The following is a 27,609-nucleotide window of genomic DNA, read 5'->3' as shown; positions in this document are numbered from 1 at the left end:
GCACAAAAAAGCAACAGAAATTAATCCCAAATCCTCAACAAAATACTAATATCAACTGAAAAAACACGATCTCACTTTGCAACAACAATCATGACAATCAACACATTGTAACTACACTTGATCGTATCCAAATTAGTTTACACTTACGTCCGCATAGAAGGCAGAATCCGGCCGTGTGTTGCTGCCCTCTGCGTTCGGTCATAATATAATGATCACGGTGATTCATCAAATCCAAAATGGCGGATATTCGGAAGTCGTCGACTGCTCAAAACGATGTCCGAAAAGTCCCCAAATCAGCGATAAAATCCCATTTAACAATAAAATAATGCTAATAATATGAAAGGTGAGAATATAGTAATGTTGATTATGTTTCCCAAATTTTTTTTTTGCTCGAATCTCTTCGATTAAAATGGATTTTAAAGCGATGTTAGTACATTGCTAGATGCAAATTTTGAGCAGCGCTAGCATTTTGACATCGCTACTCGTTGCGTATTGGTTTTCTATGTAAACGGAATTTTTCTTGTACACAAAGTCTATGGGGAAACGGAATTCCAGACATGCTGAAACGGAATTTGAGATTTTCTGAAACGGAAAAGGCAATTTTTAGAAACGGAAAAATCACTGTCCCTATGTAATTCCCCCTTTTGACAGAGAAAACAAAGCATGTAAATGAAAATTATTATTTTAAGAAAACAACCAGCTTACCAGTTTCTTGAAATATGTTATTGAAACTCCAAAAATTAAATTCCAAAGTGCCGGTGTACAATTCCAAAGAACGATCGATCGTTTCCATGTTTCTTTTGCTTTCAGCGTTCAGCGTGAGCATGCAAATCCGCCAGCCAATCATGTTCGTGTTGCCATTTTCAGTTTATGATTATGGCATCAACAGGATGACAGCACATTTATGATGGAAGTTTGTTAACTTTAAATAGCATACGATCAAATTTGTGAACAGTGTTTGAATGATACATGTACCCCCTCACAGGTGGGTGTTTCATAAATCTGAGAGCGACTGATAAACCTTTCTTAAAGGGGAATGAAACCTTTGGAACAAATAGGCTTGTGTAGAAACAGAAAAATCACAGAATAAGAATAAAGAAAGTTTGAGAAAAATCGGACAAATAGTGAGAAAGTTATGAGCATTTCAATATTGCAATCACTAATGCTATGGAGATCCTCACATTGGCAATGCGACAAGGATGTGTGATGTCACTGATGAACAACTTTCCCTTTGGTGGACTATAAAATACCCTCAAAATGTCTCTTTTTGCTTTTTCTTATGATGATAAAAACTCTTTATCCATGATGTATTCTTAAAAAATATGTATTACATGCCCTCATGTAGAAAGAACACATGATTTATGGATAGATGTGATAAAAGAGGCAATTCAAGTGAAATATATACTAAAGTAATGGGGAGAGTTGTTCACAAGTGACATCACACATCTTTGTCGCATTGCCAATTTGCTATCTCCATAGCATTAGTGATCGCAATATTCAAATGCTCATAACTTTCTCATTATTTGTCCGATTTTTCTCAAACTTTCGTTGATCTGTTTCTTTGATTTTTCTGTTTTCACACAAGCTATCTTGTTCCAATGGTTTCATTCTCATTTAAATGCTCAATAATCATCAATGAACATTTAATAATGAATATCATTTAACACAAGAAAAGATCACCACCCTTCTGGAACGACCCATTTCTCTACGACTCATGATATTCCTCCTTCTGTTCCTACACACATGATAGAATGGCGGCCGTCTGAGGTTGAGCGAACAAGGTGTGACATTCAAGAACAACAAAACAGGCAAGGTTGATCAGATTCAATCGGGTGACCTGGAAAGGACAAACTGGATCCGGGTCGCCAGGGGTCATGAACTCAAGCTCTATCTCAAATCAGGATCAATCTTCAAATATGATGGCTTCAAAGAATCAGTGAGTTGGTATTGATTTTGTGCGAGTTGTCTTAACATTCCCTTGTATTAGAGTATATTGTTGAAAATTGTGTTCCATTGGGAAGCTGTTGTAGTTATGTGGTCCAACATGTTCAAATAGTTGGTATCACTGTCTGAATTGTAACAAAGAAATGTGATATTAACCCTTAACCACCAGGGGGTGGGAGTAGACCAGGAAATTTGTGGTAAATCTGATTTGCATACAGTTGTAATTTGATATAATACAAAACAATTTTTTATGGAAAGAACTTTTTGACATCACCCTTTTCACATGCCCTTTTGTCTGTGCAGGATTTTGCATTGAACTGACCGTTTGTGGCTGAGATCTGAATGGGGGGTGTAAACTTTATTAATAGATCCTCTAAACACTGCATGTAGGTCTGAAAAACCGCCATATGGAATAGGGTTAAATGATTATTATCATGATAGAATTTAGTTTTTAAATACATGTAGTTCGGCATTATCGTGATATAGGGAACCACCGTTCACTTCATACAGCAGCGCTTTATTCAGTCACACGCACGGTTCCCTATTTCCACCTCCATTCACTTTGTACACAAGTGCGCGTACACAAATCTACGAGTGGTTCCCAAAACCACGATTTGGCCTGTAGTTCTAACAGTGTACTTCATTAGAATGGCCTTTTTTTCAATTAATCATCTTAGGATCGGGAGAAAGTAGCTGATTTTCTTCAGAGGCACTACAACGTGGAACTTCAAGACAAAGAACTATCATTGAAAGGATGGAACTGGGGAACAGCCAGATTTGAAGGTAAGCTACTTGATGTAATACATGTTTCATTCACTTATATCACAATATTTTTTAAAGGTACCTTATTAATACTTTGACCACATCTGTTTTGAATGCAGGATTTCACTGCAACCTTCCTATTGTTTGTCGGGATTGGAAGTTTGGAAGACAACAGATACCAGATAGGATTCCCCACGAAAGCATCAGCTAAACATGGTTCATTCTTTTTAAGTGGTGACTTGTACGACAGCAATTCAACATTGTTTTTATTATTCTATTTGACAGGTTCTGAGCTTGACTTTCACGTTGACAAGAAATCAGCCTTCCAGCTTCCTCTTGGTAATGTTTGTCACGCAACGACAGCGAAGAATGAAGTCATCCTTGAATTCCACCAAAACGACGATGCAGAGGTCTCGCTCATGGAGATGAGGTTTTATGTACCTTCAACAGACTCTACAACAGATGCAGCAGGGGTAAGATTCCCTCTGATAGGCATGATGGCCATCCTTGATTTTTTTTTAATTCATTCCGAAACGCACATAGATAATTTTGTAAAATTTTATATGCAACCCCTGAACTGTGTTTGTGATAAAAGTTATATAATATTATAATCAATTTCTGATACTGACTTTGTGATAAATGGGTATAGCATCGCGATGTCATATGACTTTTAATGCGATCATGTTAGGCCAAATATGGCTAATGTTCATGTCATGTGTACCAAGATGAAGGAAGATGATGTTCATAAAGGGGTGATTATTTTTAGCTTTAATTGATCTACTTCATTATATACTGATTAATAACGATTCTTTGTATGTGACATTGTCTCCCCTATGCAGGCATTCCTTGATAATGTCATGGCTAAGGCAGACATCATCCAAGCCACAGGGGATGCTATTTGTTCATTAGAAGAGATCCCATGTCTGACACCAAGGTAATGAACTTTAACCTTTGAACTTTATAAGGAGATAATCTTCATGAGATTTCTGTTCTCATTACAGTCCTAAAGCTATCAGTTTAATGGAAAGTAGTTTAATGTGTAGTGGGAAGTCGTCTTGGAAGAAATCTGAAGTAGTCTTTCAAACCACCTTGCAATTTGGTTTTCTTTGCCATGTTAAACTAGTTTTAAGCGTAGGTGAGGACACAACCGTTCTCTGGGGAGCGATCTTCACATATGTCGGGCGTGTTGCTCCATACGCTGTGTGTTTCAAATTTCGCACAAAAGATGTGATCCCACTGAGAGCGTTCCCGTAGCAACAATACCACTTTATGATGTTGTTCTGAAACCAGTTCAGGAGGTGGTGATGAGGATGCTAGCAAAGCCATCTTCTAAACTGATGTCCTACTCTGGTTTAAGGGAAACCAGTTCCAGAAAGAGAACCGGGTATTATTGAATCATCTTAATCATGATTTTGTGACCATCTTGTACAGTAGCAAACAGTCATCATCCCAGGTCACCAGTTCAGTTGTAGAAATTATTTCTTACGTGTACTTAATCCTATCATTGACCTCAATTGCATTGTATTTGTGTCTTTGCTCTTGCCAATATGCAGAGGTCGATACGACATCAAGATCTTCCCGACATTCCTCCAGCTTCACGGAAAGACCTTTGATTACAAGATCCCCTTCACAACGGTTCTCAGACTCTTCTTGCTCCCTCACAAGGATAACAGACAAATGTTCTTTGTGGTAAGTTTGGTAGATTTGTAAATGCCTCCACTTACCAATATAGGTGGGTTTTGGAGAAATAATTATGTTGTAAGATAAAATTATTATGCTGCAGATATATCCTATCTTTTTGAAAGATAGAAATTTGGATTGTTCTATATTTTTTCATCCCCCTCCCCTTCCCCCGAACAAGATCGAAGGGTCATTCTTAAAGTTTCATAATTCATTGCTTGGACCATGTTTTGGCGTGAACACGTAGCTTTGCACTTTTGTTTTTCTGTGACTCCCCCTCCCCCCCCCCGGGGGGATGGATAACATGGATGGAGGTATCCGTGACATTAAAGAGAAATTCCAGTAGTTGCAGTAAACACTGATTTCATGAGAAAGTCGGTAAAACAAGGCTTAATTGTCAGTATATCATCAAGGATCTAGATCTGGTACAGTTACATTAACTGAACTTGAAATCTTGAAATCTACGCTGAAAAATGTTCACACCGAAGATCTCCGACACAGATGAGCGCACGTGGGACAATGTATAATTATTGCTTAGAGCGTCGGGCCCGACGCTCTACCCAAATCCTTTGCTTATTTGCTGATTTCTCAGCAATTACACAATTTCTTCCAGAATCCTTTGGCACATGCATTTTATTTATACACACAGACACTTTGGTGGTCATTTCATTGGATTCTGTACAAACTCATTTTGATATCGTTACCAAAACTAGCATTTACCTTCAATATCCATATGCACATTCTTTTATCAGCTTTTGTTTTGTCCCTTGCCACCAAGCATAGATGCAGTGTGTTTGAAACCTCTTATTTTGATGGAATGCCATCGAGGTTGTGCATGGGTCTGGGACTGTGGGCCAACATATTGTTTAGACACAGTTATCAGGAATGGCATTTTCCTTAGAATGGATCTCATAAATGCCTAGGAATATCTGTGATGTTTGGAGGTGATGCATTTAGTCCCCTAACGAATAATAGCTGCATCCCTATAGTCGTCATGCGCAACAATTCCGTAATGACCAAGAAATATGTTAGCCTATCCGATATGCGTTGGGCTAGTGAGCAAACAACTGACGAGCGATGGCGAAGCCTGAGCGCCTATCATCACTGGTTATTATACCTTGCTCCGTTCGTAGAAATTCTATGAACCCCCAACTAAGCTTCAATATGAATATTCATAACTGTCAGCGAACACGGACCAATAAGCGACAAGGCTTGAACGTGACGTAGACTGCGATGATATTTGATTGGTTGAAAAATACAGTTGATCACCATATAAGGGTTTATCTCATGAATGATGCACGCATATGATAACCATATATGCATATTGATGACTTTACCAGTGATGAAGGCGCTTGGGCTTCGCCCTCGCCTGTCAGTCTGCTTCGCACGACCAGTAACTTGCCCACTATAGCCCGGCGCATATCAGATAGGCTAGAAATATGTAGGATTTGTACTTTGTGACTGCCCAGATCAAATGCAGTAATTTAGCCAAAGGATTATTTTGTAATTTTTGTACATATGTAAACTAATAGATCTTGAACTTTAAAGTGATATATCAATTGTTAATATTGATCAAGAGACTTTATTTAACATGTGAGTCAATAGAAAAGGCACAGTAAGATTCAAAGAGCAAGGAGAAAGATGTTTTGAAATTTTAGGTCCATTCAAGCATGAGTTCTCATTATTTCCTTTCTCTCTTCACTGCAGATGAGTTTAGATCCTCCTATTGTCCAAGGTCAGACTAGATACCATTTCCTCATCTTGAGTTTTAACAAGGAAGATACACTTGCCCTGGAGCTTAATCTCACAGAGTAAGTCAACTCCTACATATATACTTGTTGAGAAATGGTGATGATGGTATTGAGGAGGGTCATGTTGATTGTGATGATGGGGATGATGTTGGTGGTATGAGGAGATGGAGGATGATGTTGGTGGAGGCCATGTTGATTATGATGATGATGATGATGATGATGATGATGATGATGATGAAAGGTGATGGTGATGATGAGGATGATGGTGATGATGATGATGAAAGGTGATGGTGATGATGGTGATGATGATGATGATGATGAAAGGTGGTGATGATGATGATGATGATGAAAGGTGATGGTGATGATGATGATGATGGTGATGATGATGATGAAAGGTGATGGTGATGATGATGATGATGGTGATGATGATGATGAAAGGTGATGGTGATGATGAGGATGATGGTGATCGTTATACAATTTTTCAGCAACCTGCATTTCCCATTTTCCTGAACTTGCAAGAATTTCTGCAAGTGCTGCAACCTCATCTCCAACCATCAGAGCGGTCTATCTAAATTAATCTTCAGCACTATAATTTACCTGCCTTTCTTCATGTTTCAAAGAAGAAAAATCATTTCAGTTATTCAAACAACCAGATGAACCTCTAAAGGGAGTAATCATTCTTGCTTCTGATACTTGCAGGGATGAACTAGAACAGAAATACGAAGGCAAGCTAACAAAGGAGATGAGCGGTCCCATGTTTGAGATCGTCAGTCGAATCATGAAGTGTCTAGTGGCAAGAAAAATCACTGTACCTGGCAACTTCAAGGGGTAAGTATTAAAGCTAAATGAAAGCAGTTGCAGTAAAACACAGAATTCGTGAGAAAGTTTGTAAAACCAAGGTTAAGTATTGCTATATCATCATGGATCTAGATCTGGTACAGTTACATAAACTGAACCTAATAAAATCTAAGCTGAGAAATTATCACACTGAAGATAGCCAACACAGATAGGCACACGTGGGAAAGTGTATTATTATTATTGCTGAAATAAAGACCCGACGAAAGTTCCAGAATCCGTACTTATTTTGCTTATTTCTCAGCAATTGCATAATTTCATCCAGAATCCTTTGGCACATAGTTTTATTCATACAAACAGACACTTGGATGGTCATTATATTCATTATTGAATTCTGTAAAAAGTCATTTTGAGATCGTTACCACAACTGGCATTTGTCTTTAAGATATGTTTTGTTGAAATAATCAACTGAGGCTGAATAGGATTGTGTTTTCTTCCTCAAATGTTTCATAAAGCTGTGTCTAAGTTACACACGACTTTCTACACAACTTGTAAAACGTTTTTTCTGCTTAATGAGATGTTTTGAATAAAGTGGAAGGATCTTCTTGATAACATATCTTGTGTGATTAAGATTCCCTCTATTGATATGAAGAATGACACTTAAATAGATTTGAATTTTTCTTTCCAACAGTAATTATTTGAGAAAGAAACAAAAATGAATTTTTAAAAAAGTCATGAAAGAAGCGTATGTACACTGTTTATGGCTATTAAGTTTATGCATAAAACATAGCCCAGTAACATCAAATTAATGCAAAGTATTGTATATTGTGTATGTACAAATTTCTTTATAAAAAATAACAAAATTGTAAGAAGAGATTCAGAGAAAATATGATTGGAAGACAAAAAAAAACAAAGTTGATGAAGATTCATGCAATGCACACTGAAACAAGTGAACGAAAAATTCAAATTAATCCTATTTATGATGTATTATATTTTCAGGCATAAGGGAGCCCATGCCATCAGCTGTTCGTATAAGTCTAACAGTGGTTTCCTATATCCGCTTGAGAGGGGTTTCATGTATGTTCATAAGCCTCCAATGCACATACGCTTCGATGAGATCCAGAGCGTGAACTTTGCCGGAACTGGGAGCTTGAGGTATTTTGACTTTGAAATTGAGACGCGGAACAAGTCAACGTTTGTCTTCAGCAGCATAGAAAAGTGAGATTGGGTTTGAATTTTTGTTTTTGTTTGGTTTGCAAAGTCAGTTTAGATAGCTTAAAGTGAAGGAGGGCTTGTAATACAGATTTTCAAAGAATATTTTATGGATAAAGAGTTTGTTTCACCATTAGAAAAAGCAAAAAGAGAGATTTTGGGGGGTACTTTATAGTCCATCAAAGGGAAAGTTGTTCACATATGACATCACACAAATTCGCCACATTGCCAATGGAGGATCTCCATAGCATTAGTGATCACAATATTCAAATGCTCATAACTTTTTAATTATTGGTCCGATTTTTCTCAAACTTTCTTTGATCTTATTCTTTGATTTTTCTCTTTCCACACAAGCCCACTTGTTCCAAAGCTTTCATTGTGTAAATTTTTGTGTCTATTGGACTTTGTGTAGCTGAAATTTGAAGGGTGGGACAAATATAAGCCTCCACCCCATTGGAAAAATGCTCAGTTGAAATGTGGTACATGCAATATCCGATTGAATAATAGTAGTGCGCATCACGTCGGCATGATCTGCCCCATGGCTTCGTGTGTTTAATACTGCATGCGACTTGGAATTCAAGTGCAAATTTTGTCATTTTCAAATCTCTTTGAAAGCCTTGGGGAGAGTTTCTTTATAATGAGATGTTTGGTTCTTTTTGTACTTGGCAGGGACGACTATACACCACTGTTTACCTACGTGTCGAGTAAGAAGCTCAGAGTGAAGAACAGAGGCATGAAGGGTGTAAGTAGAATCACCTTCTTAAGTAGACCAATCTTGATCACCTGGGGAGCATTTCATGAAAGAACTTGTCTGACGTTTTATACGACAAGTCCTGTTTTATCCGACATTTACCATAGTAACAGTGCCTCTCAGCCAATTAGAGTCAAAGAAAGTTGTCAGATCTGACAACTTGTTGGACGAAAATGTTGATGAAACACTCCCCTGGAGTTTCTTTCAATCTTGTGTTTTCTAATCCTGCAAAATTTTCTTTCTTAGAACAATCTCAAGATTTTATGTAATGAATACGCAAGTAGCAGGATATTTCATGGGCCTCCTCTCAAGATTTCAAACCCGAGTCAATGTTCTGGAATGGCTGACTTCGGCTTAAGAATTGAGAAGTGGACTAAGTGGGTCATGCCCAAATATGGCCCATCTGAATATCATATCAAGTGCTATTAGACCAAGTAGCAATAAACCAAGATAATCACTTGTAAACTGCTATTGGGCTCAGTATGAAATGTAGGATTTGAATGATCAGTAAAGGCCAAGTAGCACCTTTACAAAAATAAAATAATGTTTCCTGCAGATGTAAGATGTCTGTTAAATGTTCTGATGATGTGTTCCATATTTATTTTTACCAATCAGGATACCGTAAACTACGATGACATTGGAGACAGTGACGATGATAATACCCATGATGCCTATCTGGAACAGATGAAAGCCGAAGGTCGTGAGAGGGAAGAGGGAGAAATCGACGAGAATGATTCAGACTCTTCATCAGGTAAGGAAAAGTATAACCTAGCGTTGCCATTTTTAAGCTTTCTTGCTTTATAAAATGTTCTTTTACTAGATTCACTAAGTGTTTTATTTTCTATGTGTGTCACAAAAGCTCGCCAAGTAACCATGGGTCACAATTCCTGCTCAGCAGTTTTTAATACAGTCAGGAATTTTTCCTCTTTTTTTTTTTTAATCTAAAATCGAGTTGTACATCACAACTAGAAAATATACTGAATTTAGCTTGAGGTGAAAAAGTGAAGAATCTATTCATCAAAGTGAATCCATGTAGAAGTGCGAAATCAACGTTGGTGTGTCTTCAGTACTGGTATTTCCATGTTGCTTTAATATTTGGTTCTTGCCTTCACTTTGCTTATTTTCCCCCAATTTTCAGATGAAGATTTCAATCCTTTGGAAAGTGCAAGTGATGTAGCTGAAGAGTAAGTATTAGAGCGCCCTCTATGTTTATTGTTCATCTAAATATATATTTGAATTCTAGCATTTATTTTTTCTCCATCATCCTAAATGCTTACAATCTAAATGTCATTCTGTCCAAAGATTTTAAAATCAAAGAAAAATATGACTATCACTTCAATATATTTGATTTAGATTCAAAATCATGGATCCTAGCAATCTCTTACATCCCAAAATGATCATTAGTCATGCAATTAATTGCAATTAATTGCTGGTTTGCTTTTTGTAGTATAAAGGAAGGGTAAATATATTTTCCATAGTTGTAAATCAATTGAATTGAAGGTAGACAATATGCCTGGTAAAGAGCACTGATAGCTCACGAGGGAACGATGGAAAGTGTATTATTATTAATGCTAAAACGTGCATATTTTTATTGCTTGAAAATGACCTGTCACCTGCTACGATCGTCATGCTTAATTTCTCAGAAATTGTTCATTTTCAACGAGAATCATTTAGCACCTCGTTTTTATTCATGCTTACAAATACTTGGGTCGTCATTTTATTGGATTCTGTTTGAACACATTTTGAGATCACCACAGCTTGAATTTATGTTTTAATCTTCTCTTCCAAATGTCCAGATACGACAGTAACATTGAGACGGATTCATCTGATTCTGACTACACGGCAGGCAGCGGAGAGGAGGAAGAGGATGATGATGATTACAGGAAAGAACGTGAAGAGAGGAAAGAGAGGAAGAGGCAAGAGAAGGAAAGGGAGAAGCAGAAGGCAAAACAAAAGAAGAGAACAAAGACCTCGGTAAGCGGCTATCATTTGGGAAGACTATTTTCATAATTACCCCTTTCCCCCTCCCTCTTAAAACAGAAAATATTTGTACATGATAAAAGGAAATAAAAACCACAAGATAAAGGGGCTATTTTGTTTATCTTGTGGATTGAATTTTTCATGTTAGCCATAACAAAAGGAAAAGGAGTATGTGAGTATTGTTTTACAATAAATCAGAGGGAAACACAATTAATTTTATTAAATGATCTTTTGGGAACAAGGGAGAAACTTGAAAGAGAAGAGGATTTCCATATAGAAGGTCTGCCTATGCTTACTTGGAGCTTTTTTTACGTAATTTTCCACGTACACTGCAAATTTCTTAAATGGATAGATCTTCTGTTTCGACAGACAGATTTAGAACTTCTTATGTCAGTTGGCAGGCTGTTCCATAGTTTGGGATAAGCGAGAGAGAATGTGCGATTGCCAAGTGTGAATTTTGTTTTGCGAAAGGGGATGTGGAAACAATATATATATTGTGATATTGGAGTTCATGATGATTGAATACTCAAACATGCAAAAATATTTAATCCCATTCATTGCTTAATTGTTGATACTGTCAAATATATTGTGCTGCACTCGACCGAGGTGAGGTGAATGGGTACCTGTTAGGAAGATATTTCTCGAATGCTTGAGCGCTCGATCTAGGTAGCTCTGCTAAAGCAGGGGTAATTATAACATTATTATGTCAAGCAGGGCCCGCTGGTAGAACATTTTTCAGAACCGAACTGGCTATCCTGGGTAAAATATGACATAATTATTATTACCGTTAATAGTCGGACAAGCCAAGGAAGAAGGTGAAGAAGGAGAAGGATGCCAACAAACCCAAGAGGGCGGCCACCGCGTACATGCTGTGGCTCAACGAGACGCGAGAGGAGCTCAAAGAGAAGTACCCGGGCATCAGCGTCGTGGAGCTGACCAAGAAAGCCGGAGAACTGTGGCAAAAGCTGGATGACAAGACCAAGTGGAATGAGATCGCTGCTGAGAAGAAGAAGGAGTACGAGGCGGCGATGGCAGAGTATAGGGAGAGAGCTGCCGAGGAAGGATACGAACCCGCAGTGGAATCCGGAAGGTGAGTTCCTACGAGTGTAATCAGGATCCAAGCATTTCTTCAACTTCTGGGGAGTGTTTCAGGAAGGACTTGTCGGACATTTCATCCGACAAATCCTGTTTTATCCAACAATTACCATCTAGTGACAGTGCCTCTCAGCCAATCAGAATCCCTGGGGGAGCGTTTCATCAACATTTTTATCTGACAAGTTTTCCGATCTGACAACTTTCCATGATTCTGATTCGCTGAGAGGCACTGTTACCATAGTAACTGTCTGATAAAACAGTACTTGTCAGTAAGATAACACATCTGACAAGTCTTTTCATGAAACGGTTGTCCAACAAGTTGTCAGATGTGAAAAATTTCCTTGATTTTGATTGGTTTAGAGGCACTGTTAATATGGAAACTGTCTGATTTAACAGGACTTGTCAGATTCGCAGACTTACCATCAGACAAGTAACGTCCAACAAGTTCTTTTATGAAATGCTTCCCAGGGTCCCATCACATGAAAGCTACTATTACAGTAAATTTCAATGGTAATTACCATGGTAACAATGCTAAACAGCCAATCTGAGTTAAGAATATCATTCAGAGGAGTTAATATTGGATAACAAAGATACCATTTTTATACAACAGGGCTCAGTTTGTTGTGGACAGACATTTAAAAAAAAAATCTCCATTTTGGATGCCTGTAAATCAAAGATGTCAGTCTTCACAATTTTGCCTGATTTGGGGCCCTGGTAACTTTGTGCAACTGGGAATTCTTATAGTCAAAACTTAAAATCTTTGTGAAACACCCCCTGATGATATACACATAGCCATTAAATATCTGATTTACATGCCTGACAAGTATATCCTATCCAAACTCTATATTCCTTGTGCACCTTCGAATAGAATATTATATGGTGCAAAAGTATGCACATGCATTTGACCAACAGAGGAACTCTTGTCCGTTTCATGAAAGTTGTCAGCACTGACAAGTTGTCTTTCTCTGACAGTTACCATAGCAACAGTCAGAGGCCCGTGCTTCTTAGCCAATGAAAACCAAGGATTTAACTTGAATAGTCAGCACTGACCATTTAGTCAGAGCTGGCAACTTTCATGAAACATCCCCCAGGTCTCCATGGAATAGTCAGTATAACTACAAGTGAGTTCCCAGGAAGACTGTAGCGTTTGTAATCACATTGAAAGAGAGTGATAATTACATGATGTTGAGTACGCTGTGGAAGACCAATCTCTAAGGATGAATTTGAACATGTGACGTTACTATACAGATTGCATGCATGTGTTCTGCAATGCATGGGTTGTACATGTATTTTATAATATGACACACTTTGAACCAAGCAGATTATTTTACATGATGATGATAGATGTAAAAAAATGCCTGTTACTATCTGTTTTCTATCCTCAGTAGTGGAAAGAAGAGCAAGTCAAGCTCGGACAAGTCCAAGTCTAAATCCAAGAAGACGTCACCTAGCCCCAAGAAGTCAAGTGCTGGGTCCGGAGGAAACTACAAGAGCAAGGAATACATCTCAGAATCAGAATCATCCAGTGATGAAGAGGTATGGGATGATGATGATGGTGGTGGTGTTGGTGGTGTTGGTGGTGGTAGTGATGATGATGATGATGATTATGATGATTTTGATGATGAGGATGGTGGTGGTGGTGGTGTTGGTGGTGGTAGTGATGACGATGATGATGATTATGATGATTTTGATGAGGATGGTGATGATGATGATCATCATGATGATCATGATGATGAGGATGATGAGGATCATGATGAAGATGGTGATGATGATGATGACGATGATGATGGTGGTGGTGATGACGACGATGATGATGATAGTGGTGGTGATGGTGGTGATTATGGTGGTGGTGGTGGTGATGACGATGATGATGATGATGATTGTGATGTACTGATTATTGGTGTTGTTGATAGTGGTGGTTAAGAAGAACAACGCTACAGAATAGATTGTATGACATTGTAGCAGAATTTCACCACCATCAGCAGTTCACAAAAGCAATGTGACTTGAACAAAGTGACTCATTTTCATTAAACCAAATCAAACCAGCAAGTATCAATCATTCTTTAATTATGACAAATATATACAAAAAACAAATGTTCATGGAAACTAACTCACATAAACATATATTTTGGTATTTGATTTGAAGCCTGTATTGAATTAGTGATGTTTCCATGTGATCACCAATTTAAGGAAGTAATTGTTTCAGAGGAGCCGGGGTGTAGACCTATATGCAATTTTGACCTAATGATACTGTTTTTAGTAACTCATGATTTTTTATTCTGCACCAGACTCGCACTAAAATAGTCCACATCATAACATTCAGTAACTACTACATTGCAGAGCGGCGCTGCTTTTACGATCACCCATTCAAGTACGCGGGCACATAATGACAGGCGCTGGTCTGGTGCTGCTAATAGCAGCATCAAAATAGCACTGGTCTGGCGTGGGCTATATTAGCACGTGGCATTCATGAACTCAAAATTTTACGAATTTGCCCGGAACTGGTCTGGCTGGACCAGCAAGTTACTGAAATGGGTATCAGTTATCACAATTACCAGTGCCAATTATTCCTATTTTAAAGGAAAATGATTCCAACTGTCTGGCATTTTAAAAAAATGTCATGAGTTAACATTTTGGCTGATGATACTGTGTATTAATAAAACACACACAAATTAATTCCTAATTATGTTTCAGGGATTCTCGATTTTTACAGTGAAAGGTTGCCATATGCCAACGTTCCCTCAGTTAAAAAAGTACAATCACCTCTATATTGGCAGGCTGTACCTACTGTGTTGCGTCAAGCCAGGAAATTCATTTAGCCCCAATTATATCCTCTCATTTCCTGGTTCATGAATGGTTTGTCAAGCAAGTTGTTTTGTTTAAGGTGGTCCAAATATATTCTTTCGAAGCCTTCTTGGCTTGGCAATTGTAATTGAGTGTATCTACTTGTGCACACCCTAATTGTGATTGGATGAGTGAATTGATGAGGCCCCAAGATTGTCAACTGTTGCCATTTCAAATTTGTATCCATGTCTACCATTATGGTATTAATGGTTTTACAAAGGATGGTTCCACACACACTCTAATACCTACCCCCCCCCCCCAAAAAAAGATAAAATTAAAAAGATAAATAAATAAATGAAAAAAATAAATAAATGAATAAATGAACAAATAAATAAATGAATCAATAAATCAAGAAAAATAAATGAATCAAAATAAATAAATTTTGAGAACTTGTTAAGGCCTCAAAATGCCTGATAAGGATTTTCCACATTGACACCTGCCTGAATAAGATGAAGTACTCATAGTCATGAGCCTACATCAAGACTTGCATTCCTCTTGTATCAAAAGATCTCATCTCTCAGCAACCTTAGAAAAACTCCTCCGAGTCTTTTTTTTTTAAGGAAAATTACCTCCTACTTTACGGACATTTTTAGGGGGATATTACTAGTGCTTGCTTTCATACATGGAAAATGCTACTGAAAAATGCTCACCCCTACCCACTTCTTTTTTTCCCCCTCACTTCGCAATGAAATTATTCAACTGGGGTTTGTATTGGTATTTTAATTGTAGAAGACATGGGCCCTGTCTTAAAAAAGAGTTACGATTGATCCAATCAATCTCAAATGTATGGAAATCCATCAATGTCAAAATGTTATCTTTAGGAAATTTACCATATGTCCTTTGAAAACAAAGAGAAGCATACAGAATTGTCATAAAAACAGTGAATGCATGAATATTACATCTTACGGTATCTAGAAAATATTTTGAACAAACATGTATTTTAGGCCGTGTTTATGCTTCCACTTTTCAGGCCAGAATCAGCGTTTCCAAACTTGATTAGTCCAAAACACGGTTGCGTCCATGCTTACTTTCATTTAAACGCTGTTTCAAAACGCCGATCGTAAACTCACAAAAAGGTGCGTTTGTAAACGTCGTTTGACCAGAATCAGGCTTTCTGGGGAAGCATAAACAGAACCACGATCGTAAACGTGTTTAAATGACGTCATTTGGTACATGCTTCCGGTGAGATGAAAATCCGCGGGCAAATACAGTCGTATTGCTCCATGTTATCTCCACGTAATAACAACAATCAGAAAAAAAATTTCGAAAAAAGGCGCGCCCAATTTGACCTCGCTTTACGATGCGAAGCCAGCTGGAGATCACGATTTGCTCTGAAAAGTTAAGCATAAACAGCACTCCCAGAACCACGTTTATGATCGGCGTTTTGAATCGCTGATTCTGTCCTCGCAATGGAAGCATAAACACAGTAAGACGGGGCTCTGATATGGAGTGCATGCTGAGCCCTGTTCCCATATGGCAGTTGCTATAATGCCAAAATTACCATAGTCACAGGTTGTGTATGAAACAGCACCTGGAATGTATTATGCTCAATTAAAAAAAAGTAATGAATAAAACATTTATTTCTCATTGAAGACTTCATTTGACCTATATGGATATTAACTGTTGATACTAAAACTAATACCCTAATCACTTGAACTAGTATGCACTGTATTTTGTACAGTTTGCGTACATTCCTGATTTCAGTACATGCCCTTTACCAACATACCAATACCCCTTTCATAAACCCAATTACTATGAATTAGGCGGCTAATAGCAGCATAATTTGGTCGTAAAATTGGAGGAGGACAAGAGTTATCCGCATTACTCTGATGCTGCTATTATCCGCATAATAGCGGCATCAGGATAAGATTTTGAGTTTATGAACGCATTTCCAAATAATGCGGATAATTGCCATGGTGCGGTCACAAGGTCACCCTTTTCCAACACAACTGCATCGGAGGGGGCGGTCCAGTTGTCATGGCGATTATCCGCCTTTTTCAGGACGGGCGCTCGTAAAAATAATGCGGCTTATTTTCGGAGTTTATGAACGCAATTTTTATTGAATTATCCGCATTACTCTTAGGCGGCTAATTGGAGGATAGGTTTATGAAAAGGGTACAATATTCCAGACTAATATTTGGAATTTCCATTTGATGCTGCTCTGAATGAATTTTCATTTCCTTCTGTGTGGTTACCAAAAGTTCAGGGCTTGGATTTTATTTGTATCTCATGTGGATATTTGGAAAAGCTCAAGGATAAAAGTCAATTGCTCTTTACCCTAATTATTGACTTAACAGGTGTCTGAATCTATGAGAGTATCAGCATAGCGTGCCCTACTTGGGTGACTCTATTTGGTCTGCAGGCACATACCCTAATTAGCTTTTAAATGAAGAAGTGGATCCTGAGTTGATTAGCACTAGTTTTCAAGTTTGGAGAAGTTATGGTACATGATTCTGATTCCTCTCTTGCAGTCTGAAAATTCTGACTGCTCTCGTATGAATAACTGCAGTGGCGTAACTACGGGGGGGGGGGGCCATGGGGGGGGGCACGTGCCCCCCCAATCGGCTGGCCAAAAAAAAAAAAAAAAAAAAGGGGAAAAGGAGAAAAAGAGGGAAAAAGGAAGAAAAACGTAGTGGGGAAAAGAGGAAATTGTTGTTTATCATAGTGTTATATTATGTTATAAGAAGCATTTTTCACAACTTTATAAAACATTATTTGCTTAATTGTGTCTTCATTGTTCCTGGCGCTCGCATAGACTTTTTAACGAGAGATATACAACTGCTGTACTAAAGCCTCCCATTTTCAAATCAATATACAACAAAATAATATATTTCCTCGCAATTAGAGTTATCATTGTTTTAAGTAGTGATATATCCTTGTTTTTCATGACTACTGAAAGTTATTGCCCTATTTTAAGGTCTTAATATAAAACATTTCCTGTCCGTGCTAATGTTCGCATTAGTGGATTGGTGAGATTTCTGCTCTTCATGAACTCCTAAAATCAGTCCTTAAAATGTCAATTTTTCTGATCTGAATATCAAAAAATTTTAGCTCGCGCTTCGCGCTCGCATCATTTGGTTAGTGAAATACGTGGGGTCTTAGTGAATTCCTACAAACAAGCCTTGGAATGCCCCTCTTTATGTCTGAATTTCCTAGATTTTCAGCTCGCGCTTCGCGCTCGCAGTATTTCATTAGTGAGATGCGTATGATAATCATGATTACAATGACTTAAAAAAGTGCTCCATGTGTTTAGATGTAATTCTACTAAAATCAGCAAGCGCTTGGCACTCGCATTAGATGACTAAGGTGAGATATGTATACTCTGACTTAATGGATTCGTAACTACAGTCCTTGAAATATCCATGTTTTGGGGTCAATATATACAAAAATTTCAGCTCGCGCTTCGCGCTCGCATCATTTCGTTAGTCAAATACGTAGGGTCTTAGAGAATTCATACAAACAACCCTTAGAATGCCCCTCTTCAGGTCTATATTTCCTAAATGTTCAGCTCGCGCTTTTGCGCTTGCAGTATTTGATTAGTAAGATACGTATGATCTATACTAATCATGATTAGTAAGATGTAATCATGATTACATGACTACAAAGGTGCTTCATGACTGTGTTTAGATGTAATTCTAACAAAATCAGCAAAGGATGGCACTAGCATGAGATGACTATGGTGAGATATTTATACTCTTAATGGATTCTAAAATATAATCCTTAAAATTTCCTTGTTTAGGGTCAGTATATACAAAAATTTTAGCTCGCGCTTCGCGCTCGCATTGTTTGTTTCACAAGACAGTTAAGTATCATGATTACAAAACAATTTGCTTATAATGTCAATTTTTAGCCCTCAATATCAAAAATTTTCAGCTCGCGCTGCGCGCTCGCATTATTTAATCAGTGAGATACATATTCGTTTGATGGCAGTGCATGTCCTTAAAATATCTCTATTAGGTCAGTATACCTGACAACTGAGCGCGCTTCGCGCGCTCCCTAAGTGACCCGAAATTTTTGCTGGTGCCCCCCAATGCCGTGAACCACGGTACGCCACTGATTAACTGGACTTTGTTTCTTGTTTCTGCAAACTAGACTATTATATTTTAGATCAAAATGCTCATGTACAGTACATTAAAAACCCCGAAATTTTTGCTGGTGCCCCCCCCAATGCCGTGAACCACGGTACGCCACTGAATAACTGGACTTTGTTTCTTGTTTCTGCAAACTAGACTATTATATTTTAGATCAAAATGCTCATGTACAGTACATTAAAAAAAATGCACTAGCGCCAACTTGTGGTGAATGAAGGTACATTTCAACAGGACATTTCTGGTGGGCTCACAGGCCTAATTCATTTCCCATAGACTCGTGTGTTAAAGTGGCACTTAAAAAGAATTCATAAAAAATAAGGAGGAAATTCGAGGGTTGAATGTTTAGTACCAGTGGATAGGATAAATGTCTGACATTCCATATCTGTCCAGAAAAGGGTACCTCGACCGGCTCATTTTAAAAATAAATCAGCATTTATGAAGACTACACCTGACGGGACCAAATTCATCACTTGAGAGAGTAAAATGACCCTAATTCTTCCGCCAGTAAAAATATAGTTCAATAGTGGTGATATATCTTTCCAATTGGGAAAAAGTAAGTTCAGTAGGTACCCTCCCTAGAATCAGTGTTAGATTGTCAGTCATATTCATTCATTTTTGTCAATCAGCAATATCAAATTTAAAAATTGAGCAATGGGTTGGCTCGAATGAATATCTATGGCCTGCCAGTTGTGATTAGGCCCGTGCAACCTGGTAACGCAATTTATGGGGGAAGTAATTCTTTTAGAGAAGGGGGGGGGGGATAGGCAGTATTATACTAGTGCTGGGAATACATTTAAATTGCACAACACAGCATGTTTCTTGCTTTTATTCCCACCCTACCCTTTTCCCTTAATGTGATAATGCTCCTTTTTTCTTTTCTTTTTTTTCATTTTTTATTTTTCTTAATGTCTATGCACTTCTCCTTTTGATCATTTTGTTCCTGTACTACTCTTCCTCATCTGAAAATGTTCCCATATTTATATTCATGGAGAACTTTGTCCTTGAATAAGTTTAATTGTTTCAACCTAGGGGGCTCTAAAGAGATTACGTTTCTCACCAACAAATCATGGGAAAATGTCTCTTGTCAATGTTTTTTGTCCGACACAATGTTTCCATCCTAATATTTATTTGTGATAATGAGACAAAAACCTCTCTCCATTTTAATCTTATCCAGAACACTTTGAAACAAAACATTTCCCATGCTGTCACTCTGAACATTGTGATGCAGGGTATTTATATTCTGCTTTATCTGCAACCTAGAGACCTGTTTATGTAAATGTAGTTTGTTTCTCGGAGTGATTCTCAGTAATCCCAGGCATGCTCAATCTTGCCAGTTCAGTTTGGGAGAAATCTTAAGACTCAACCAGTTTCTCTTTATTTGTTCAAGTAGTTATAATTCAGGGCTCCACACTAAACCTTTTTTTCTACTGGTCCATTCTGTTCATTTGGGACCTGTAGATACCAAGTTTTTCAATTTTTTACTGGTCCGAACCTGAAATTTACTGGTCCCCAAAATAAAGAAAAACATAAAAAAGACTTGTGTTTATTTTGTTGTCTTTTATTGTTTTTATTGCCCCCCCCAAAAAAAAAAATACATACAAACAGCACACACACACACAATATAATTCATGAGAGCCTGTTTCTCAATTTTGGAGAGACATAACTTTTAATACAAGAGAGGAGAAAATATGATTTGTATCAGTTTGACATATTTTTTACTGGTCATGTCGGACTAGTAAACCTAGCTATTTCAGAAAAGTTAATGGCCCAACAGCAATTTTTACTGGTCTGGGACCGTCGGACCGGTGCCAGTGTCACGTGCTGTAAGTTATATTCTGGCTGGCATTACCATTATTTTCTTACCGCAGGGAAGAAAATAAAATGACAAAGTGTTGTAAAGAGCCCTGGGAAATGTTTTATTCAATGAGCTCAGGAAACTCCCTATTCACTGCAACATAAAAGCTTAATGTTGCAGAATTCGGCAGAAGGATATGAAAAGTAGCCCCCAAAATGACAAAAAAAAATACTTTTTTGCCTGGCTCAATGTGACCTACACGAAGGCTTGCAGCAGTGCGCAACAATGGCACTGGTCCGACAGTCCCAGATCAGTAAAAATTGCTGTCGGGCCAGTACCTTTTCAGAAATAGCCAGATTTACTGCTCTGACATGACCAGTAAAAAGTATAGCAAACTGATAAAAATATTTTCTCCTCTTTCGTGAATTATAAAAATGGCTCTCCAAAATTGAGAAATGGTTTTTGGTGTGTGAGTGTGTGCATGTTTGTGTACTGTTTAGGTGTAGGGGGGGGGGGGGGTTGGGGGCAAGAAAGGGTATAAAAGACAGCAAAATAAACTCACTTTTTTTCATGTTTTTCTGTGTTTTGGGGAACCAGTAAATTTTAGGTTTGGGCCAGTAAAAATTGAAAAACTGGGTATCCACTGGTCCGACATAAACAAGTTGGACCAGTAGAAAAAGGGTAGGTGTGGAGCCCTGCTTACAGAGCATGCTAACTTCAGGATGCTTGTTTTAATGTATATCAAATAAGCTTTAGAACTGTAAATAGGTTAACTGTTGCAAAAACCTGGGAATGCCATTACTTGTACATTATATATATGTAATTTCATCAAATAGTGCATTGTGAATAAAAAAGTTGACAAGGGATTATAATCTTGAAAAGAATCACATAAAATAGCCCACTAATTGCATCTTTATTACAAATAATCTTAAGATTGTTCTGAGAAGTATAATGTTATCGAAATTTAAAACCTTTAGGTTGATGGGGATTATCTTAGATGTGAATCGCCTCTTTCAACTAGAAAAAAAGCAAACAAAGCATGACCTTTGTCCCCAACTTCCAAGCCCTGTGTACACTAGGCGGTTTCAAACCGCCTCGATCACAAGAATCCCCGTTAAATTACGAGAACTTTTTAAGGCTAAAAAATACCCGTTAATTATTCCTGCATTCACACCGCCCCGAAACACATCCTTCGGGATAAGTTCCCGAAGTTACGAGCATGCGCAGTGTGGTCTGATAAGCAGGCAAGGCGGGAGATTCAAAATCTCTAGCCCAGCAGCCACCCACGCCGCCGCGCCCAACGACACGCTGGGATAAAAGTTCCCGTAATTTGCTTTCACATCGCCAAAATACCTGCGACCTTGGAAAAATCCCCACGAAAGTTCTCGTAATTTCGCCAAGTACCTACTATTTAGCGGGTATTTTCTTTCGGGGAGATTACGCGTAGTTTGCTTTCACATTACCAAAATACCTGGTATTTTCTGATCGGGGTAAATTTCCCGATCAGAGAATACCTGGAACTGGCGAACTTCGAGGCGGTCTGAAACCACCTACTGTGTACGTAATCATATGAAACACAAGCTCTTGAATTTTAATTACCCATTGTTTCAAAATCAAGCAAGGCCAGTGGGTTATAAAAGAAAGTAATGTTTGGGAGCCCCCAGGACTAAAAGGAAGTTTAATGCTGAAATACATGAACATTGTATGGAGTTTCTAACATAACAAATTCATTGTCAGTATAACGAAAATCATGTGATTAACCATGTGCTTTACTGGGAATGGTGTTCAGATATGATTGAAAAAGCTTATTTTCTTTGAATTCTAATATGTAATGATAAATCACCAGAGCACTGGTGTTAGGCCTATGCTTAATAATTTTACTTTTTAATAGGAATGGCTGTAAATTGCAATGTCAAGTTCAAATATAAAAACCACTGGTTTCTTCAAAAGGCATTAGAATTTCTATAATTGATAAAGATTAGAAAGCTTGCAATATTCTGCAGCCATGTTGCAACATTCCCCAGTAAATCGTGACAAAAGATTTTTGTTAGGGTCTCTGGATATTTAATCTATCAATTTACAAATCATTGCACAATTCATTCTATGTTTTAGGGAAGTAACATAGCCATTGTTACACATTTACCACAAAACCATCCTCGCCATGATAGAGATCTTCATTTTGCAAGGCTTGACATCATTGTCTTTTGATATCCTTCTGTATGCAGATTGAGAATGGTCTGATCCGCACACCTGAAACCACAAAATATATGGGTCAGTTTAAGAAATTAAAGACTGTTGTATACTTAACAGCGGTGATATTTTGTTCTTATCACACAAAGAACAATTGGTGCAAAACAATATGCTGGACCTTGTGCCCGTGGAATTTGTGTCAGTTGACTTAAAGAGTACCTGGTTTCAGTCATACTATTGTCCTCACAGAGAGATTTTTTGAGAAAAATAGATTGTTTGAAAAAAATGATTATGTGTTTGAAAAAATGATTATGGCATTTGTTGCTTTGAAAATGATCAGATACATGTAGGTTAGGAATTGTGTCGTGCATTGATGTAGGGTGAAAAGCACACCATGATAGATATTTCAGATTGCTGTACACAAAATATAGAATAATTTCATCCAAATGTCGCAAAGTCTATTCCGTTCAAGTATTGAATACAAATGCTTTGAAATAGGCTTTTCAAGGGATGTGATACGATTGATACACATAAAAAGCAACAAAGAATATCTCTATTGTTTTGTCTGATTTGATATGAATTATGAGATTATATTGTCGTTAGCAACCGGTTAATTGATGTCTTTAAGTGCTCTCAAGAAGACGTGTCTTTGAGTGCTAATTGGCTATCAAAGAACAGTATTGTTTGAGATCTTTCTTTTTTTTAATCAATGCATACCCCCTCTCTCCCTAAACATTGGCTTTATTACCGCTCTCTTAAAACTCTTAGACTTAGGTCTTGTCCATATTTTTTTTCAGAGATTACAATACTACTATGCATTCAATATGTAACTAAACACAAACAAAAAGTCCTTGAACAAAACTAACTGGAACACTCCCTAGCAGGTGGAGAATGTCCATTCAAATATTGCTTTTTTGGTGGATTCGCCAAGTTGTAGGTATGGGCAGTCTCAACAACTGGTACAGGTGTAAATCAATTGACCCACCCCCTCCCCCCCCCAAAAAAAAACTTGAAATTGCAGTTTTTTCCATGGGTTGAATTGATACTTTGTTGAAATATTTCTAGAGCCTTTCCTTTTAAACTTGACTCAAGTCTATCTCAGTCACATGAATGAAAATGAAGATTATACTGAGAAACTAATATACAGATGATAATATAGCATTTATGAGGCGCCGATTATCTAGTTGCCTATTCAATGCGGCACTATATATCACCCCTGGCTTTAGCTCCAGCTGCTACAGGCACTTGGTGCATTCAACAAGGAATTAATCCTGCTAGGTAGCCATTCATCTCACCTGGGTTGAGTGCAGCACAATGTGGGTATATTTCTTGCTGAAGGAAAACATGCCATGGTTGGGATTCGAACCCACGTCCCTCTGATTGAAAGACGAGAGTCGTAACTACTAGACAACGACGCCCCCACAAACTCAGAAATATCCCCCTTTCCTCCGTTCTAAGACTTCTAATGTATTTGGTGCACTAAAATGCATTGTACATGTCTCTATTGGCAAATAGTCAGGTCCAGATTTGAGAAAAGTAGACTGCCTTATATTATAGGACACCTAGATAGATCCTTGTGATTTGATTGGTTGTTTGATATCGTTTATTCAGCCCATTTTGCAATGACGTCATCAACCGTGCAATTTTGGATCCATGCGATTTTTTTCCATTGTACTCGCGCACCAGACTGTAGTTATGCACCAGCAGTGTGCATGTTGTAATGACGTAACAATCAACAGACCAAACTCGCACTGCATGAGCATGTTTTGCATCGAAATTCAATAATTTCATATGAAAAAAAATCACTTTTTCTGTGTCATATAAACCAAATAATGAATGTTTTTTCAATCGTGCAATGGACAGAATACTAGTACTTCATTCGGTGAAAGATGAAATAATGATCCATTTAACTCGGCTACGCCTCAATGAATGGATCATTTCACGTCATGAAGTATTCTGTCCATTGCACTCATAAACATTCATTATTGTACATGTCTCTATTGGCAAAAAAAAATACCCATTTGATATTTACATTATTTTTGCTGGTTAGTATGAGTAAGTCCCCCCCCCTTCAATTGTAGGGAACGTGAAGGGTATCGTGTACTCATGGATAGCAATTTTATTGAAAGTCTATTTAAATGCTAGCACAATGTGATAGATCTAGACCTTGCTATTCTGACATGGGTCACATAAACCGATCGCTAAGAAGTCAGTAGATTTTATAGAAATTTTCCATTTGATAATATTTGGAAAAGAATCATAAATTAGAAATCAAATGATTAACCTATTTTGTTCCACGTGGATCTGCAAATATTGAGAGCCAATAAAGTACTACCCCCACCCCTAACTCATTCTTATGACCTTATAATCATTATCTGGTGATAGCTTAAAAAGATAACCTATATAAATTATGTTTGTAGCAATCTTTGTCAATAAAACAAATTCCAGTACTAACAGCCTAACATCACTCCTAGCTATTCAAAGTCTAAACTATTTGTTCTCCCCTTTATCTGCAGGGGTTATTTTCTTTCAACTTCAAGTTTCAGACCCTTTTCACATTTACATTGAATCCAAAGATGTTGCAAGTTAATGAGCAGTTAACTCTTCCCCCCCCCCACCACATTTTTTTTGCCACAAAGAACATTCATACAAATGCATTATAGGTATTTATGTTGGAACGTTTAAATTGAAATTAATTTGATGATCATTGATTATTTTCAGCAAATGGACCTAGTGTTTGAAACTGATGGAATTGTCATACACTTTATTAAATCTCATTATTGACCCTTTACCAGAACTTTTGACCGGCTTTAATCATTCACAAGAGAGATGTGTTAGAGTTCCCTTTCTTGAATAAAAATTCAAGCCAAGGACTGTTTAAATGTCCCTTTGATCATCTCAAGGACCATTTACAATGTTACAAAAAACTTTGACCCTTTACCAACTTTTGGCTAGCTTTTAATAATGTCACAAGAGAGATGTGTTAGAGTTCCCTTTCTTGAATAAAAATTCAAGCCAAGGACAATTTAAATGTCCCTTTGATCATCTCAAGGACCATTTACAATGTTACAAAAAACTTTGACCCTTTACCAAAACTTTTGACTGGCTTTAATGTCACAAGAGAGATACATTAGAGTTCCCTTTTTAAATAAAAATTCAAACCAAGGACAATTTAAATGTCCCTTTGTTTATCATCTCAAGGACCTTTTACAATGTTACAAAAAACTTTGCCCTTGCACTAATCAAAAGCTTCAAACATTGCAGACCACATGTATTTGCATGTTCTTTTGTGAACAGGGTATGTATGGTATAGGGTCCGAAGCTGTTGTTTGCTCATTTTATCATGTTGTTTTGGAAGGTCTTTATTTGCTTTGGTTGATGGAACTTCAATCTGACAGTCCTCCTTTCAAAATTTGAAGGCTTTGGCCACCGCAGAGAAATGCAAGCAAAGGTGAAGAGGGAGCAACATCTTGTTGTTTTACAAGGGTGAATTTAATTCTATTTCAATTCAACATGGTTTGTTCAGGTGAAAACCTCAATAAAGCCGAATTATTAAATTTTTGGCAATAAAAGATTGAAATCAATAGGATGTAACAAGCAATATAACACAACACAATAAACAACATTTCATATTATGACAAAGCAAGAATTATTACATAGCATAAGATAAACAAAAATTAACACAGAACAAAATATGAACAATACAACCCAACATCAATAACAATGTTCACAGAACATAACATCAACAAAATCCACTAAAATATAAAATACAAATTTTTATAGTCAATATGAGTCAAAAGAATTAAGAAATACAAATTATATGAATTAAAAAAAAAATATATATATATATAACGTGAAGGCCTGAAGATGGCAAAAATGGAAATTACGAGCAATGCCATGTTGCTCACTTGGGTAAAGTCCAGAAATTGCAAAATGAAATGTTTAGAACTTGAGTCCAGAATGAAACACCATGGAGATAGCACATTAACATGCTGTGAAGCATAATAATGATAATAATGAATTCAAATTTGCATTAAAAAATGCACATACAAAGATTTAAAAAAAACAATATTTTCCACTTTACAAAACAAACATAATATATGAAAAAACCCAGCTTATTCAATATATACAAAATACTCTTCAAATGATAGTAATAATAATAATGATAATAATAATAATGCTACTACTACTATTACTGCTACTATTACTGCTACTATTACTACTACTATTACTACTACTACTACTACTACTTTTATTACTATTACTACTAGTAGTAGTTACTACTACTTCTACTATTTCTACTACTGCTACTACTATTTATAATAATGATAATAATGATGATGGTGATGATGATCATGATACAGATGATAATAATAATGCTTCTACTAGTACTACAAATAATAAGAATAATAAATGATAATTTATATTGCGACAAAGGGGATCAATCTATGACGGACATCAAGCATTATGAAAACGGAAATAAATAGAGCTATTGCTGTTTTAATGAGGGCTTTTATGTAGTCGGGAAGTCCCTTTGTCATCATATTCCCTCTGATGAATTGTCTTATTGTTTATTATCTCTTGGGGATTTGTTGAATGGAAATTTTTATTTGAAACTCAAGGGAACTTTAGATCACTTGTGCAAATATTGTTTCTTAGCATCCTCCTCGAGTTAAAAATATTTGATTTTTCGATGTAATTATCTCTCGCTCTTACACC

The 27,609-nt window shown here is 37.2% G+C and overlaps 1 protein-coding gene across 2 annotated transcripts in view; it reads left to right on the top strand.

Annotated features, from left to right (window-relative positions):
• The window catches only part of LOC121408568 (FACT complex subunit SSRP1-like), a 45,439-nt gene that overhangs the window by 2,787 nt on the left and 15,043 nt on the right, over positions 1-27,609 (top strand). Inside the window, exons 2-15 of one of the 2 annotated variants that reach the window (XM_041600082.1) lie at positions 1,751-1,936; positions 2,622-2,727; positions 2,992-3,179; positions 3,546-3,640; positions 4,260-4,395; positions 6,094-6,197; positions 6,837-6,965; positions 7,932-8,150; positions 8,814-8,886; positions 9,511-9,646; positions 10,034-10,079; positions 10,692-10,869; positions 11,670-11,965; positions 13,359-13,506. In XM_041600082.1, the coding sequence (XP_041456016.1) occupies positions 1,751-1,936; positions 2,622-2,727; positions 2,992-3,179; positions 3,546-3,640; positions 4,260-4,395; positions 6,094-6,197; positions 6,837-6,965; positions 7,932-8,150; positions 8,814-8,886; positions 9,511-9,646; positions 10,034-10,079; positions 10,692-10,869; positions 11,670-11,965; positions 13,359-13,506 (2,040 nt within the window). Of the gene's footprint in view, positions 1-1,750; positions 1,937-2,621; positions 2,728-2,991; positions 3,180-3,545; positions 3,641-4,259; positions 4,396-6,093; positions 6,198-6,836; positions 6,966-7,931; positions 8,151-8,813; positions 8,887-9,510; positions 9,647-10,033; positions 10,080-10,691; positions 10,870-11,669; positions 11,966-13,355; positions 13,507-27,609 lie in introns of both variants that reach the window. The other variant, XM_041600081.1, reaches the window with a different exon arrangement.

This window comes from Lytechinus variegatus, chromosome 2 (genome assembly GCF_018143015.1).
Source record: "Lytechinus variegatus isolate NC3 chromosome 2, Lvar_3.0, whole genome shotgun sequence".
Classification (NCBI taxonomy): Eukaryota; Metazoa; Echinodermata; class Echinoidea; order Temnopleuroida; family Toxopneustidae; genus Lytechinus; species Lytechinus variegatus.
Note: the sequence above shows the minus strand (reverse complement) of the source record. Positions and strands in the feature narration are given on the sequence as shown.